This window comes from Cryptomeria japonica, chromosome 5, assembly GCF_030272615.1.
Source record: "Cryptomeria japonica chromosome 5, Sugi_1.0, whole genome shotgun sequence".
Classification (NCBI taxonomy): Eukaryota; Viridiplantae; Streptophyta; class Pinopsida; order Cupressales; family Cupressaceae; genus Cryptomeria; species Cryptomeria japonica.
In genome coordinates, this window is record NC_081409.1 from 864,912,757 (window position 1) to 864,930,348 (window position 17,592).

At 32.9% G+C, this 17,592-nt stretch overlaps 1 protein-coding gene across 1 annotated transcript; it reads left to right on the plus strand.

The window, feature by feature from the left end:
- Positions 1-2,661: 2,661 nt before the first annotated feature.
- On the plus strand, positions 2,662-7,276 carry LOC131876251 (putative disease resistance protein At4g10780). The gene is made up of 2 exons (XM_059221149.1): positions 2,662-2,768; positions 6,058-7,276. Exons 1-2 carry the CDS (start codon positions 2,662-2,664, stop codon positions 7,274-7,276), a joined length of 1,326 nt encoding a protein of 441 aa, XP_059077132.1.
- The last annotated feature ends 10,316 nt before the right edge of the window (positions 7,277-17,592 follow it).

Below are 17,592 nucleotides of genomic sequence, written 5' to 3' on the forward strand. Positions count from 1 at the left end.
GAAGTAGTGATCATCTCCCAACCACTTTTTCGATCCTAGAAGATTCTATTATTACTTTCTCTCCACATACTCAACCAAAATGGAAAAATGCCTACCACCAAACCTCTTTAATAGGAGGATGATTTCAGGGGGGAGACTAGTTGGACACACACTTTTTTATATTTCCAGCCCAAACCCAACTAAAAAGTAAAGGACCTTAGATATCGTTTGTCTAACTTTCCAAGAGAATTTACAATAAAATAAAATTTGATGGACACTTTCTTCTTAGTTTTCACATAATACATATCTATTGACAAATTGAAAACCACATCGTTTGAGATTGCCAATAGTGACGATATTACCATGACAAGTCATCCATCAGAAGGAACACAATTTAAGGATGGTGCATATTCTCCAAAAGTTCAACCAATTAAATTGGTAGGAAGGGAAGTTGATGTCAGCTCAAAGCTAGAACTAACTAGATATTTGCCATTTTTGGAAGGGGCCTAGATTAGTTTGTTCACAGTGTCTAACCTAAAAAACTTAACATTGTTAATAATCTTGAGAAATTCCATGGATACCATTCTTAAAGGAGGATCAAAATTTGAGAGAAGTGAATTCCATTTTTACGAGGAAGAGCTAGAGATCCAATAATCACTCACTAGAAAACCAAGTCTAGTCATCTGAATACCTTCAATGGTAGAGAAGATAGGATGAAACATCAAATGGATAGAGGAAGCCCATGGATCTTTCTAAACTCTCACCCTTTGACCATTACCAACTTACCATTAAATACCTTTCAAAAGGATGTCTTTAGTTTTTATTAACTGATTCGAGAAATGGGATCCACTTGGAAGATCCAAATAGGATAAAAAAGAGTAGTTGTCCCTTCTATCAATATACTTGAATTTCATAACATGCACCTGGTCCACTTATGCCAAGCAATCAATAATGACAATTAAATCATGTTTACATCAAAACCAAAGAACGTTGAAATCAATGACAACACATAAGCAACTCATTCTAATTAACCTTGCGATAAAATGACCCTAAAAAGAAGTTATAAACCTTCAGAATGAAATATAAGAACAAAGTAGAAAAAATGAGAACTATTATTAATAAATAATAAAACTATTGAAAACCCATTTGCATAAAAAAATCATAAAATTCATTCTTATTGAGAACTCTTTAATATTTCAGGATAAATGATTTGAGACTCTAGACTTTGAGAATAAGGTGTCGTAAAAAAAAATGGACTCTTACTAATATTTATGCCCTTAACAATGATGTTGTGAGGGGAGGTCTTTGGGAATCTCTCATCTCTCATAGATAGTCCTTTTGAGATTTATTCCAGATTATGATGGAAGAATTTAACTCCCCAATATTCTCTTATGAGAAATTTGGGATTGCTCCTAACTTTTCTAACAACATGCAAGACCTTCATGAGTTCTTGTATGTCCTTTCTTAATTTTAGATGACATGTGTGAGATAGACCAAAGAAGAAATGTATCCAAGTGGTGTAATTGGCATGCACCGTGAATTTATTTAAGTATATCTTGTATATTAATTGATTTTGCCCCCACCTCTGCATTAGTATTTCATGCTTTTAATTGATGACTACTCTAGAATAACTCTGGTTACTTTCTTAGGATAAAAATCTTAAGCCCTAGAAAAAATTAAAAAATTTAAGGTCATGATTGAGAGTGAGATAGATAGAAGAATCAAATGCTTGGGATATGATAGAGGAGGAAAGTTTACTTCTGATGAATTCAATAAATTTTATGAGAATCATGGGATAAGGAGAAAATTGTCTGCTCCTAGGACACCTCAACATAATGGTGTAGTTGAAAGAATGAACAAAACACTTCAAGAGGCTATTGAAATGATGAATGGATAAAATTTACTAGAAATCCACTAGAAAGAAGCAATTCTCACTGCAGTATACACTCTTAATAGAGTACAGATTAGAAGAAATCATCCCAAGAAGACATCTTATGAAATTTTGTATGGAAGGACTCCATTAGTGAAATATTTCAGATTATTTGTAAGTAAATGCTATATGTAGAGAGATAAAGAAAATTTAGGAAAGTTTGACACAAGAGTTGATGAAGGAATTTTTCTTGGCTACTCTACTAAAAACAAAGCTTATAGATGTTATAACAAATGATTGAGAAGAATTATTAAAAGCAGAAATGTGAAAGTTGATGAAGACACTTGAAAAAGTATAGTTACAAAAATAGGATATGAATCAAATGAGTCTACTAGAAAATGAAAAGATGAAAATGCTGAAAAAATAGAGGTACAGGATCATAAGAAAGATGCTCCCAAGACTCCAAGATACGTGTACACGAATCACTCAAAAAAACAAATCATTGGAGACAAGAACATAGGCATTATCACTAGAAGTAAAGATCCTACAGAATAGGTAAATTTATGCTTAATTTCACAAACAAAACCAAAAATAGTGTGGGATGCTTGTAGTGATCACTGTCGGATGAAACCTATAAAAAAAGAACTAGAACAAATTTAGAAGAATCAGACTCATGAGTTCTTGTCCCAAGACTGAATAACAAGAATTTGATAGGAACTAAATGAATATTTTAAAACAATCTAGATGAGGATGGTAACATTTTGAGAAAAAAAGCAAGGCTTGTATGTAAAGGCTACTCACAGGTAGAAGAAATGGATTTTGAGGAGAATTATGCTCTTGTAGCAAGAATGGAAGCTATCAGAATTTTTTTGACTTTTGCAACACAGAAGGATTTAAGAGCCTATCAAATGGATGTGAAGTTTGCATTTTTGAATGGAGAACTGAAAGAGGAAGTATATGTTGAACAACCAAAAGGATCAATCTATCAGAAACTCTACATATTGTTGCAAAATAAAGAAGGCATTATATGCACTGAAGAAACCTCCAAGAGCTCAATGTGCAAGGTTTGATAGGTATTTGGTAAAGAAAGGATTTCAAAAAGGTACTACTAATAGAAATATCGATTTAAAGGTTGTAGAAAATGACATCTTAATTGTAGTTGTTTATGTGGATGATATAATATTTGGAATAAATGATGGTATGTGTAAGAAGTTTTTTTGATGAAATGTAGAGATGCAAGAAGAGTTTGAAATGTCTATGATTGGGGAGATGATTTTTTTCTTGGTTTTAAAAGTCAATCAAAAATATGATGGTATATTTATTTCATAATCTAAGTATGTTAAATAAATGTTGAATAATTTTGGATTAGAAAATTCTAAACTTATATGTACTCCTATTGTTACTGGTTGTAAGTTGAGAAAAGATGTTGAATCACTGAAGACTAATAAGAGCATATATAGACGATTGATTAGAGGTTTGTAATATCTGATAGCTACTAGACTGGATATCATGCATGCAATATTTTTTGTGGCTAGATTTCCGCAAGACCCTAGAGAGATGCATATTGTTGCTGTGAAAATAATTTTTAGATACTTGAAAGGAACATAAGGATATAGTCAATGTACCCTAAAAGATCTAATTTCACCTTGATTTCCTACATAGATGCATATTGGGTTGGTTGTGTGGATGATAGGAAAAGTACTAGTGGAGGTACATTTTTTATTGGAACTCAATTTGCTTACTTCATCAAGTAAGAAACAAGATTCAGCACCTCTATCTAGTATTGAAGCTGAGTATATTGTTGTTGCTACGTGTTGTATTCAAGTGTTATGGATGAAACAAACTTTGAAAGACATGGGAATATTGTTTGATGAACCTATTTCTATCTTTTGTGACAATACCGATGCAATAAACATTTCTAAAAATTTGGTACCACATTCAAGATCGAAACATATTTCAATTTGGTATCACTTCTTAAGGGAGAAAGTTTTTGACAATGAAGTGAAATTTGATTACGTGCCTACAAAAGAATAGATTACTGATATATCCACTAAACCTCTTGCTAAAGATACTTTTGAATATCTTTGGAAGAAATTTGGGGTCATTGCCCCTCCTTTTTTGAACTAAATGCATATAGAGGTGCATTAGTCTAGTAAACCTCATGAACATTACTATTCTAGACTATTGATTTGTTGCTACCTATTAGGGAGAGAGCTTGGTGCCACTATAAGTTTTCAAGAATTAAGCAAAATGAGATGACAATTTTGTATGTAAGATTTGCCTTTAATGGCAAAGGGCAAGAGAATGAGAGTTGTTGTTGTCGTTGATGTGTTGCTATCGATGACAAAGGGGGAGTTGTTGCAAGGTTAATAATAATGAGCTTCTTATGTGTTGTCATTGATGTCAACGTTGTTTGGTTTTTATGTTAACATGATTTAGTTGTCATTAGTGACTTCTTAGTGTAAGTGTTATTAAGTTTTCCATCAAGTTGTGTTCAATAACTTGCTCTACAATCTTCTATGTTGCATATCTATTCTTGCAATTTGGACATGTTGCTAAGATATGTTTGGAGATGTTATATTCTAAATTTGGTGTTCAAGTTGCTATGATGAGAAAGTTGTGTTTACTTGTTTGGTTGGCAGTGTTTGACAGTATTTCTGTGTGAAATCCATGCTCTACATTTCTGTTGGCAATATGAAGGAATTGATTATGTGTTGCATTGATGTTTTGTCATTGATGTCAACACTACCTATTATGGTTGTTTACTAGCTTCCGGTAGAAGGATTGGATTGGGAAGATTATCAACTGATTGTTAGCGATACGATCTGAATGATGGAATAAGTTTGTATGAATAGTTCATATGCTTCTGAAGTATGTTTCAATTAGTTGGTATTGACTTGATGTTCAGATGCTATCTTATGTTCTAGTAAGCCTGCTTTGTAGTTTCGGTAAGGGTTTCACTGATAGAGCTTTATTGAAGATCTTTGATATAATGCATAAGTGGTATTGGTGCGACTTCTAGAAGGGATTTAGGATGCTGATGGTGATTATGTTCATGGCTCGACTTATTGATGTCATCTCTTTGGCGTGTTAGGATCTAATTTAGGTCTAGTGCTATCTAGGTTATGGATCGGTTTCATGAAACGTGTTGATGGATCCTTCCGATGCATTTCTAGGATGTTTAATTGATTGGATGATATTTGTTTAGCCTTAGGCCAACATGTTTTATGATTTTATTACTACTCTTCTAAAAAGTTCAATCTTGTTGGCTTTAGTGACTCAGATTGGGGAGGTAGTATGGATGACCGCAAATCTACATCTGGAAATCGTTTTTCTTTTGGTTCTGGTTTGATTACCTGGAGCTCAAAAAAGCAAAGTATTGTTGCCCTCTCATCTACCGAAGTGGAGTATGTTGCAATTACCTCAGCAGGTACACAAGCTCTTTGGCTCATAAAAGTTTTAGAAGAAATTGGACAAAAACAAATTCAGCCTACAGTAATTTATTGTGGCAATGTGAGTGCCATCAAGTTAGCTAAGAATCTGGTTCATCACAGTAGAACAAAGCATTTTGATATGAAATATCACTTCATACGAGATTTGGTGCAGAAGAAGGATGTTGAATTGAAGCACATCAACACACAAGATCAGCTAGCGGATATATTCACCAAAGCGGTTGCAAAAGCTCAGTTTTTAGCACTATGAGATAAGATTGTGAGCCCTCTCAACATCAAGGGGGAGTATGTTGATAACTGATGTTGCTCGAGCATGCAGCTCCATGCAACTCATAACTGGTTTTAGCCTCCACCACCATACACTAGCATGCAGCTAGATTAATTTAGTTAATAGTTTTTATTTCTCATGCAAATAAAACATGCTATGCATGCAGTTAGGCTATTCTTAGATTAGAGCTTTCTTTAGAACTGTTGGTTTCTTTTTCACCAAATATTGCATGCTATGCATGTTCTATTTTTATAGACTTTGAATTCTTTTTGTTAGTGAAGCTGGAAAATTCTATTTATAGGGAATCTTTGTATTTTTTTTATTAAGCAGTAATATAGAATATGTGCTGTTCTAATACAAGTTGTGTTTTATTTCTGCAATATTGCTGTTAGTTGTTTTCTCTGTTATTATATTTTCTTGATCAGCTGGCTATAAGAACAGGGGCAGTTTTAGATTCTACAATACTCTCATCTCTTTTCTCGTTATAGAACAAGCAGAAAGATCAGGCGACTCGTTGAGAAGGTTGAAAAGCATGTAGCCTCCACGCTTTTTGTTGCTTTTTTGCACCAACTGCAGCAGCATGTGGCAAATCAGCAAGTGCTTGAGCAGATTAGAGAGAAGGTGGATTGTCTTAATCTGTGTACTTCAGCACTTGCCGGTGCATCAGAAGATCTCTTTCCATCCCCTTCTTCAGCCTCTCCTAACAAGAAGTATATTGAGGAGGCACTTGTTGTTGGACAAGATTCTGCATTAATAAGACGTGTGGAGCTGATTCATTCACAGCAGCACAAAAGTCTGTCTCGTTTCGGTCTAGTTGGGAAGGGCGGGGCCGGTAAGACTCTACTACTCAAACGAGTCTTCAACAGTGACCAGTTACAGAGTCTCTTTTGCAATGACTTGATGCTTTGGCTTACTGTTTCACAAACTCCATCGTTTAGCGCTCTCAGAAATCATCTTGTGAAACAAATAGCTTTTAAAGTAAGGGAAAGATTGTACAGTAGAGAGGAAGAACATTTCGAAACTTGGTTGAATGAATGTATGAGGAAACACAAGTTTGCATTGGTTCTAGATGATGTTTGGGAAACGAGTGCAACTTCGTTGTTAGAGGAGCCGTGTGTGCCTCACTTTCCACACCACAATTCCAATATCATCATTGCCTCTTCCAGAACTATTACTGTGCTCTCACAGTTGGGTGTTCCACCTTTATTAGTCATCCAAATGCAAGACTTGAGTGAGGATCACAGCTGGAGATTATTTTCGTCCCATGCTTTCTTACACAGCGAGGGAGCTTTGCCTATGAGCATCGACCAAGAAATAGCGAGGCGTGTATGCAACGAGTGCGTGGGGGGTCCTCCATTGGCTCTTAAAGTAGTCGGGCAGGCAATGGCGGGCATCACTCGGTCAAATGAAAGGGACTTGGTAGTCAACAGATTGCAGAGTGATGCTACAAACTCGCTCTACGGCAAGTTGAGACTAAGCTACGATGCTTTGGCCGACGTGGCTGGCTGTGGCATTGCTTTGCAGCTGTGCTTTCTATGCATCGCTGCCTACCCAGAAGACAATATCATATCTCCTACATATGCTACTGCCTACTGGATTGGAGAAGGATTGGTAACCGGTCCGAAACCTTTCCAAATTGGAGAGATGTACATTAATTTGTTAGTTGACCGATGCCTTATTGAACCAGTGAAGAAGAATTACGAGTGAAGTGTGCTCTGTTTCAGGGTACATGACGTTTGCGCGATTTAGCACATCAAATCGCTGCAAATGTAGAAAAATGCTTCTTTCAGCCAGGCAGAGGTTAACGGCAGTTTCCAGCGGACGTTTCTTCATGATACGTCAGGATTTCATTAATAGACAAGTTTAAATAGTGTTCCAGAGAAATTCAGAGCTCCGTATATCCGCTCCTTGCTACTGTCTGGCAATACTTCTTTGGCAGAAATTTCAGAAGAGGTGATTGGAAGTATGACCTCTCTCAGGGTCCTGGATTTGTCACGTAGTGCCCTCCAGTTGTTGCCAAAAAACATGCCATGTTTGAAGCATTTAGTTTTTCTCAGGTTATGCTATGTGCCAATCAAGAGATTGCCCAACACTGTTGCTGCTCTAAAAAGCCTTCAAATATTAGATCTTGAAGGATCTGATATTTCACAACGGCCGGTCGGCATTTCTAAGTTGACTTCCCTAAAAGCTTTAGACATTGGTTTTTGTGAAGATCTGCAGTGCATGCCTTTTGGAATCACACACCTCACGTCTTTGGAGTACCTGAACACACGTAATTCTCCAGATATAAGGTGGAATAAATGCAGAAGAAATCGACTTTCAGTTAGTCATTTGGGCACCTTGTACGAACCCAAAAGATTGGGGTTTCAATATAATTAATGGTCAAATAATTCCAGAAGGAATGCTTCGAAATGAAACAGACGGACTATCTACATTTTCATCTCACAGATATGCAAATTCTACCCCATGCCATGACTGCCATGTCCAAATTGAAGGAACTCTATCTACAATGTCCTCAGTTACTCCAGACAGAAGTTTCATTTTGTGAATTTCAACATCTACGTTACATTAAGTTAATCCAGTGTAGCGTGCTAAAACATTTACCTGCCTTGCGAAAACCACGGATTCTGATGCAACTAGAGATAGTTAAGTGCACCAACATGGAGAAGTTACCAGAGGAATTCGGCAAGGTGGGAATATTTCCTAAGCTTGATATGTTTACAGTGGTGAAGGTCGAGAAGATGGAGCAGCTGCCAAAATTGGAAGGAGCACTGCCTTCACTTAAAACATTAACAATAGTGAAGTGTGAGGCATTGGAGAGGATACCACAGTGTTACTGGAATTTGAAGAGTGTAGAAAAGATAAGAGTGTATGGTTGCTCAAAGGTTCAACATGTCATTTCAGAGGAAGAAGACTTCATTAGGACAAAGACGAAAGTGCTAATGATTAGAGTATCTACTGCAGAAATTCAAGCATTAGAAGAGCGTTACTTTGAAATACGTCATGGGGGTGGACATTTTTATTATGTTGAATTTTGGTGCAACGAGGTGTTTCGATTTTTGGAATTTGCTATGAGTTCCATCATTCAAACAAATCGTATATAAATGAATTCTATTATATAGTCATTCGACCACAAAATTTTAGTATTATGTTCAAATTATTTCTTGCTCGAGAATATAATATGTAATGTTTTTATTTTTAATTGTATGTTTGTACCATTCACTTTCACATTGTTGTGTTATATTACACTTTGCATATATATTTAATAGAAATATTTGTTTCTTTCTTGCTTATATGAAGTAATTTTTATTTTTGTACTTACTACTTATATAGTATTAGTCTATCTACCTTTACTTTGTAGATTGTTCTTTCTTCTTCTTTGTTTGTCTTGGTGGCTCTTATTGATCAACTTCTCTCAACTCTTTCCCCACCCTCTTCCTATTCTTTCTCTTCTTCCTCTCCCTTCTTTGATAGTCCCATTTTTCTCAACCCTGGATCTTACTACTCTTCCCTCACCCTCTATCCTCCCCCTCATCTCTATGGTTGTTTGGACCTTACCTCCTCCTCCTAAGGTCACCACTCCTGAAGCTCTCCTTTACTCTTGGTTTCACTTCTCTTCTAACTTCCTCCACCTTCGAATCCAAAATTGGGTATTGGATAAAGTTCTCTTCTCTATCTACCCTCAGTTTTAGTCTTGTACCCTTCATTGGAGTTGGGCTTTCATAAATTTACAAATATTGGTTTGGTCTCCAAACTTGGTACAAGATCTACTCTGGAAATTAGATAGAGGACAACTGCTACAAATGTTTTCAATGAGAGTCAAAGCCCTCTGGAGAAGTTGAGCTCTTGAAGATATAAAAAATTATTATCATCCTATGGAATATTAGATGACTAAAAAAATATCATAAATAAAATATTATCAACAACTTAATGAGAAATCAAAATCTGAATATTTTGCTTATTCAAGAAACTAAACTGTGTGTTGAGGCCTTATAAGTTCGTTTGGCCCTTGTCTAAATAATTTCCTCTAGATCCAGATAGTTCCTCTAGTGGGCTTTCTTGTATATAAAAAATAATATGGTCTCAAGGAGATTTATATTAGTAGACAAGAATTCTATGGATTTTATCTTTTATTATTGTGTGGACAACATAGATTAGTTATTGTCAAATATCTATGTCTCAAATATTGTTGTTCTATGATGCCTCTTCTAGGATGATCTTTGTGTCTTAATATGATCTTTTGCAAGTTCAAAATAGCTCATAGTGAGTTATTTTTATTCCCCTTTAAACCATTCAAAGAAGTTAGGTGGTAGGATTGAATTTACTAATAGTATGCTTGATCTCAGAGATTTCATTTCTAGGGTTGATTTAATTGATTTTGATCTAGTTGGAGATCAATTCACATGGTCTAACAACCATACTACTATCAACAATATTTAAGTGAGACTAGATAAGAGTATCTATCCATCCTTTTAGGATCTTGTAAATTTATGCAAGTTATCATCCCTAGTTATATTTGTATCTAATCGCAATCATCTACATTTAGAATGGATAAGTGTCCAATATAAGGCCTTCTACCCATTAAAATTGATAATGTGGACCCAATACTTATAACGGTTTTACTTCTCCTGCCTATGGTTCCATTACCCATGAAATTGGTAAAAAGTTCTTAGATGTTACCTTTTCTGTTATCCCAACTTTTGAAAAATTTCAAGTAAGGCTTTGGCTTCCTTGGCTTACTTCCATGAAATATATTGCTTCTCCTATCCATAAGTGTTTGAAGTTCCCTCATAATAAATAAATTATCATGATCGGTCATAGTCTCTATAAGCCTATAGTGAGTCATGGAAATTTTAACCTTGACTTCTTTTGGCCTCAAAAACTTGAACCATTGCAACCTCATCAATACATTTTATTCTTAACTAACCACAAATACAAATATGAAATGATTTCTAAATTCAAAAAGCCTAGGAATATCCAACCTCCTCATCCTGTGCCTGAACTCCTTCGTACACCTTCCATTCCTCCTATTTATGCTTCAATTGAACCTCCTATTTCATACAAACATCCAATATACTCTATTTCTCCACCTAGTGAGTTTCCTTTTGTTCCTCCTACAAAACAATAAAAGGAGTTGATGTTGGTTGATCCCAAACTTTCTGTAGTTCTAAACTAAACCAAACAAAATCGTAGTGTTCATGATGAATCTAAAGGTGTCATGCTAAGGCCTATGATATTGCTTCCCAAACCATTTCCTTCCCCAAGGCACATACTAATGCTTTGATCCTCTTTTACCAAACAATAACTAGTAAAAAGAAGGAAGACAATCTTAAGAAAGTTTAATTGTATAAGCATGATAATGGTCCTTTTCACATTAAATATCCTATTGTGATTAATCTAGATGATGATATGGATACTAATCTTTCTAATAATAACAATTTTGATATAAATAATTAAAATATTATTATTACAATATGCAAAGAATAATAAACTTATATCCTTTGCACATAGATAATATGAATCACACACATGCACACACACAAGATTTTTAATATCTTATATATTATAGGGGATTTTTTATACCTCATATAAAAAATCCCTTACCTAGATGTGCTATTTTAAAACATTCTAAGAAAATAAACTAAATTATAACAAATAAAATATTTTTAACACTCATAACAACTATGTGAGTTGTTACTACAACTTACTTTACCTACATGCAAGCACTAATATTAATTCCTAACAACCCCCCTAGAGGGAACATAAGAAGGAATTACATCACATGAACATGAGTTAGAATTGTATGCATGCATATAATTTTGCTTCTACAACTTACTACTATGTATATTTTACTACTTGTGATCACCTAAATAAAATAACTTATCTCACTTTCACTTCTAGTGAACTCATCACTAGCCAACCACACTTCCAAGAAGTTCAATAGTTGAAGGATCTCTATTGCTAGATTATCTTTTAAATGATTGCATATAATATCGTGTATGTGCATATGTAGTGTTTGGGCATTCCTAAGCATTAGTGGGGAAATGTTTTCAAAAGTAGCCACTATTGCTGAATATTGCCACTCAATCTTTACCAAATTATAAAATTGCCACTAACATTGGAAGTCGCCCTTGAATTTAGCTAATTAAACAAAAGTAACTTTGTAACTAGTTAAAGTTTTCCACCCCTTCAATAGTAACAAACAAGAGGTCATTAAACTCTAAACTACTAGGCCTCCATCCTCCACTTGGTTTTCTACTTAGCAAATTTGGCATGGGCATCAATATTAGAAATCCCCTGTTAACTTGGACATCACATACACATAATAATGCATGACACTAAGTTTATTTTGTTAGATATTCTTTTGATAGCTTGATAATTGATTAGTCATAAAAAGAATAAAACCTATACAACTTAAATTTGATGTCAATTAGAAGCAATAGTTTATTTGAATTTATAATATGAGCCAAAAAGTCTTTATTAAAACTAATGAAGCACTCAATAAAAGAAATAAAAATTTAAATTCCAATTTATAGACATGGACCTTAGAAACTCAATGAAATAAAATAAAATTATTAGTTTAAATGACCCAACTCAATGTCCTAATTCATTTTATGAATAACCTCTCAAAGTTCCTTAGTCCCTACTTTTCAATGACCTTAGTTACATCCATTCCACCATTTGTTTGCATAGATCTTGTGCTATAATAAGGATTAACACTAGAACCACTTCAATCACAATGAGTTATTTTGGGGTCAAATGAGACATCACCATCAATAATTTTTACAAGTATTTTTATCACTTTCATCAAACACACCAATATAATTCACAATGACCTATCATAGGTTATCATTGTGTTATGCTTCAATTTGACTAACATAATGGTTTAACTATGGCCCCCTTCCAATGGAGGCATTTATGGGTTGAATAGTCCTACAATCTACAATGGCTTAGCTAAATCATGTGGCCACTAACCATAAACTTCACAAGACAAATAAGTTTTAAAAGGATGAAGTGTAGTTGTGGTCAAACAAAGATGATAGAAGCATAAAGGAGTTGTCACTTGGTGTACTTCCTCAAATTTAGTGTTTTAAATTTATTTCAAATTCCTTTTGAGAATACCTTGAAATTCCAATGGCTCCAAGACAACCTTACAATACCTCCAACACTCATATCACCGCCATTGTCATGAACAAAGACAAACATTTTTTAAATAATATTTCAAATACAATATTGATATGGATATATGTTTTAAATTCAGCAACTCAATATTTTATTGCTTCAAAGAGGAGATCTAAAAGGGAACAATAATATGAAGAAGGATATGGCATGAGATTCCAACTAGATAAGCTTATCTATGATTGTATAACTTTTTTAGCTAGGGGATTTGAAGCCTTGTGAATGTTGATGTAAGCAGCAAAAATTTGAATGGCATAGAGGACTATACAATGTGATAAAGAATAATTTGACCATTGCAAGAGGATAAATTCAACTTAATAACAAATCAATTTTGATTGAAAACATGATCAAGTTCTAATGTCATAACATAAAAAAATAGGTAGAGTTTATAAAATATAAAATTTTGTGAACAAAATAATATACTTCTATTCACTTCACATACAGATGTGACATAGAAACACATATATAGGAGTCTTGCTATCTTATATTATAGTAAAGTTGTTATACCTCGTAAAACAATTCCTTTAGGAGAGTTTCTCTAACAACTCATAAATTAAAAATTAAAAAGTTATAGCAAATGCAATATTCTTCACACCCATAATAATTATGTGAGTTGTTAATACAAGTCACTTTACCTAATACATATGATTGTAGTGAGAATCTCATGGAAGTAATGGTATTTTATGACAAATTTCATAGTTGTACTCACTTCTCTCTATTTCTAGTGTAGTGGTAAGGATAGTCCACTTTTCAATGCAACAATTCCTCCAAAAAATTTCATAATGGCATTGACAACATGGTTAGTCTCTACCATATAGGTGGAGATTTGTATCCCCCTTGAGCCTTTAGTATGCTTAGGTTGGATAGGATGTGGCCTATCCTCTATTCTAGAATCTCTCTTAGTGAGTTCTACTATGAAAAGATGATCCTCCACCTTTTCTTTCTGATATAGTTTCATGTTCTTAATGTTTGAATTATTTTGTGGTCGATTTTGTAATTCATTTCAAGATGTCTTTTTTTTTGGTATGATTTATAATCAACCACATATTTTATTGGAAACAACATATGCTTACTTAAACATAAATGATTAATATAATAAGATACATCACCTTCAAAAAATTATATATTTTAAAATTACTTTAAAACAAATACACATAAAATCTTATAAGTTTATTAAATTTTTCAATATAACTAAATAGTAGCAAAATAAATCCTTTGAAACTACTTAAATATAAAATTAAAGTTAAAATTAAATTTTAACTTAAATTAATAATTAAATATAAACAAGTACTAAACAATATATTTAAATTGACAAACAAAAATGTATACATATTAATTGTATGTAAGAAATATATAATTAGAAAATGTACCTTATTCTAATTAAAATTCTATTATTAGGTCTCCATTAATATTGTTTAAATAGAATGAAATACAAATTATCATTTATAAGGATCAATTTTTCCTTAACAAACTTAAACTCCGAATTCATTACTCTAGTCTTGCAATCCCAAACGTGTACATGATTCCAAAATTGACAACACTTGACTTTACGTTATGTTTAAAAAAAATGCATTCACTAATATACATAGAGATGGCTGAAAGTAAATATATTGTGGGAAAGATTCTTCAATCAGAAGATAAAAACCAGGGGCAGAAGTCATCTTTTCGTATCTTACAAGGCAAGAATCCCCAACTTCCTATTCCTTCTGTCAAGACGAGTAGACACCTTTATTATCGATTGCTCACAAATCACTATTAAAGTTGATAATGAAAATGAAATGTAGCAAATTTTCTTTACAAGATTTAATTTGCTATGGCAGAAGAGTCTTGAATACTGACAGATTAGTCATCTCTAAAATAAAATGTGATGGGAACACTGACAAATGATTTAAATCCAGAGTAAACTGTCATGTGAACATTGATCAATGAGTCAAGTTAAAAACAAGCTACGATGTGAACATTGATCGACCATATGAATTAAGTCTACAATGAACAATGACAAATCAAGTCGAAAATAAATTGTACTGTGAACACTAAGCAACTGATGGATGAATCATGTCAAAAATAAACAGTGATAAGTCAAGTCGAAAATAAACTGTGATGTCAATACCTAATCAGAGCCAAACTAGGCTACTATTACATTACCCATGGCTTTCAGATGTTGTCTTCTCGAGCAGAGAGAGCCGTAAAAGTCTTTTTAGTGGATGAAAAAGTCACAGACGTAATAGTCTATTAAATAGAGGGAGTCAAAATTTGGTAAGAATTTGAGATAGGGAGTCAAAATTAGGTAAGAATTTGATATATTTCAAATTGGATTGATCAAGATATACATTTATTTTACTTTTGATCTTAATCAAAACATGAAAACTCTTTAAATAATTTGTTAGCTAAATGATGTCTTATTGAACCAGTCAAGTAGAATTTGTGTGAATAATGTTATTTATCATATGATCTCAAATAATAATTATTTAAAGATGTAGATACATTTTCAAGAATCTAGAATGCAAATATATAAGAGAAAGGTCGTTTGAGTTACTTTAAATATTTTAAGTTGAGATTATTAATAATGGTCAATTCACACTTTAAATATTTTTCACGTATTCATTAAAATTTATTGAAAAATATTGACATAAATATCATAAAAACTATAATATAATTTTATCATTCAATTATATTAAAATTACAAAAAGCTATTTAAATTTTTATGACATATTGTACAAATGTTTATAAAACATTAGATTTCCCTCTAACTTGCGAAACAAACTTAAATTAAAAGCTAACTCCTGCTAATCAATTATTATATTTAACAATATATGACTTTAATAAAACATGCAAACATTAATTTCAAATAATATTTTGAGCCAGCAGCCTTCCCATAGAATGAAAAGGTGTTGTTACTAGTTATTAGAAGTCATGTTTCCATAGTTAACATGTAATAGATGAAAATTGAAAATTGTCTTTGTGGATGTAATCTCCAAGACAGTATGTGATGTAGATTTCATTAACAACTTTTTTTTTTCATTCTAATTTTTTCTATTCAAACACCCATGAAAGTGCAAAAAACTATTGCCCAGGAAATTTGTTTTATTCAAGCATGGCTTTCAAGAGAGTGTTATTTCATGCATGACAAAATAAGACAAGAAGATGTCATTATAGTGAAATAGCTATCTAGTCCTTAGGATGTATTAAGTATGCATTACAATGTATTTAAAATGTATGAAGGCTATTGATATCTTGGTGCATCCAAGGACTAGATAGCCATTTTTCGTCATTTTAGTAGAAGAAAAAGTAAAAACAAAAAAAATAGTCAACAATCAAATTCAATAAAATTTAATTTTCATAGAGTTCTATAATGAATGCATTCATTAAAATATGTTAAGATATTAGGTGTATTACTTTAAAAAATTAATTATGATATTATCATGGAAATATAAAAATATATAAATATATTGTTAAAGTTAACCTTAAACAATGAATTGTGTAAATGTTTATATAGTTTTCTCTTAATGTACAATTATTCTATGGAAGTCTAAATTTCAACTAATTAATTATTAATACTAATGTTAAGTTATTTTATTAGTACATATAAATCTTACTTTTTCAACAACCTCCTTAAGATTTACATCATAAAAGAAAAAAAAGTAAAAGAATAAAAACAATACAACATTAAATGACTCTAGAAGCATATATGCAAATATATATCTAAAATATCTTGAAAATTTCCCCTTGATTATACACTTCAAGAGACAATCTCAACTAAGTGTGATCTATATACTATAGTGGTTCTTGATGATGTGGAAATTTTTCAAAGATTGATATATTTTATCAGGAAATTAGTACTTGTAAGCGGGTTAAGTGGAATGGATGTAGATAGTCTAAGAGTCTAAGAGGAATATTGGTCAGGTGGGCCAATGGATTCCCCCTCCACAACAAATTCAGAAGATAAATACATATGGCTCTTCTAGAGGGAATCTTGGCCATGCAAGTTCAAGGAGTATTTGCAAAGATAGTTCTAGTGGTGTTTATTTTTTCTCATTCATTTATAAGGGTTATCATATGAATAATTTCAAGGAGGCTCTCACCATCTTGTACTTTATGGAGCTCATAACCTCACACACATTCTCTAATAAAAAACTAATTTAATTCAAACTCACACCCTCAGGTACATGCTTTGATACCCATTGATGAGTGATGATTTCCACAACCAATACAAAAGAAATAAGAACTTATGTAACTAAAAAGGTAACTTATTGAATGTATAAAATGGGCACATGCCTAGTTGGAGACAATCAAGAATTTAGGAAAAAATTCTCAACATCGTATTTCTACATTATCAAGTGAGATGATTATAAAACATTGGTTACAATCTTGTTCTATCATCATAGGCCAAAAATCAGCACATTCCTTCGGCTGATAGGTTATTTTCTTCTTGGAAAATATGGAATTTTTGCTCATCTCCCTCTTCTGGTTCTTTCGGTGGGCTGGTAGTCCTTTGGAAAGATTCTAGTGTACATTTCTCATTATTTATTCCTCATCCAATTAAATGCTTGGGCTAGTTAAGAGCAAGCTGTCAAATTTAAAATTCTGGTTATTTAATGTCTACGGTCCATCTGGCGTTCTAGAAAAATAGAATCTTTGGAATTTTTTGGTTTCTCTTGCTACTCCTTTGTAGAATATTTTTCTGATTTTTGGGGGAGATTTTAGTGCAATTACTAATATGGATAAAAAGGCTGGGGGAATCATCCCTAATAAACATTCAATGTCAGACTTTTGCAACTTTATTCACTCCTTGAATTTGGTTGATTGTAAACCTCTTAATGGGTCATTTACATGGACTAATATGT

What these genes read in the sequence shown, in the direction of transcription:
- LOC131876251 (XM_059221149.1), top strand. Translation starts at nt 2,662, where the DNA reads ATGGATTTTGAGGAGAATTATGCTCTTGTAGCAAGAATGGAAGCTATC. An exon ending in GCCTATCAAATGGATGTGAA is followed by an intron (nt 2,769 to 6,057) that starts GTTTGCATTTTT and finishes TTCTCGTTATAG; the next exon opens with AACAAGCAGAAAGATCAGGC.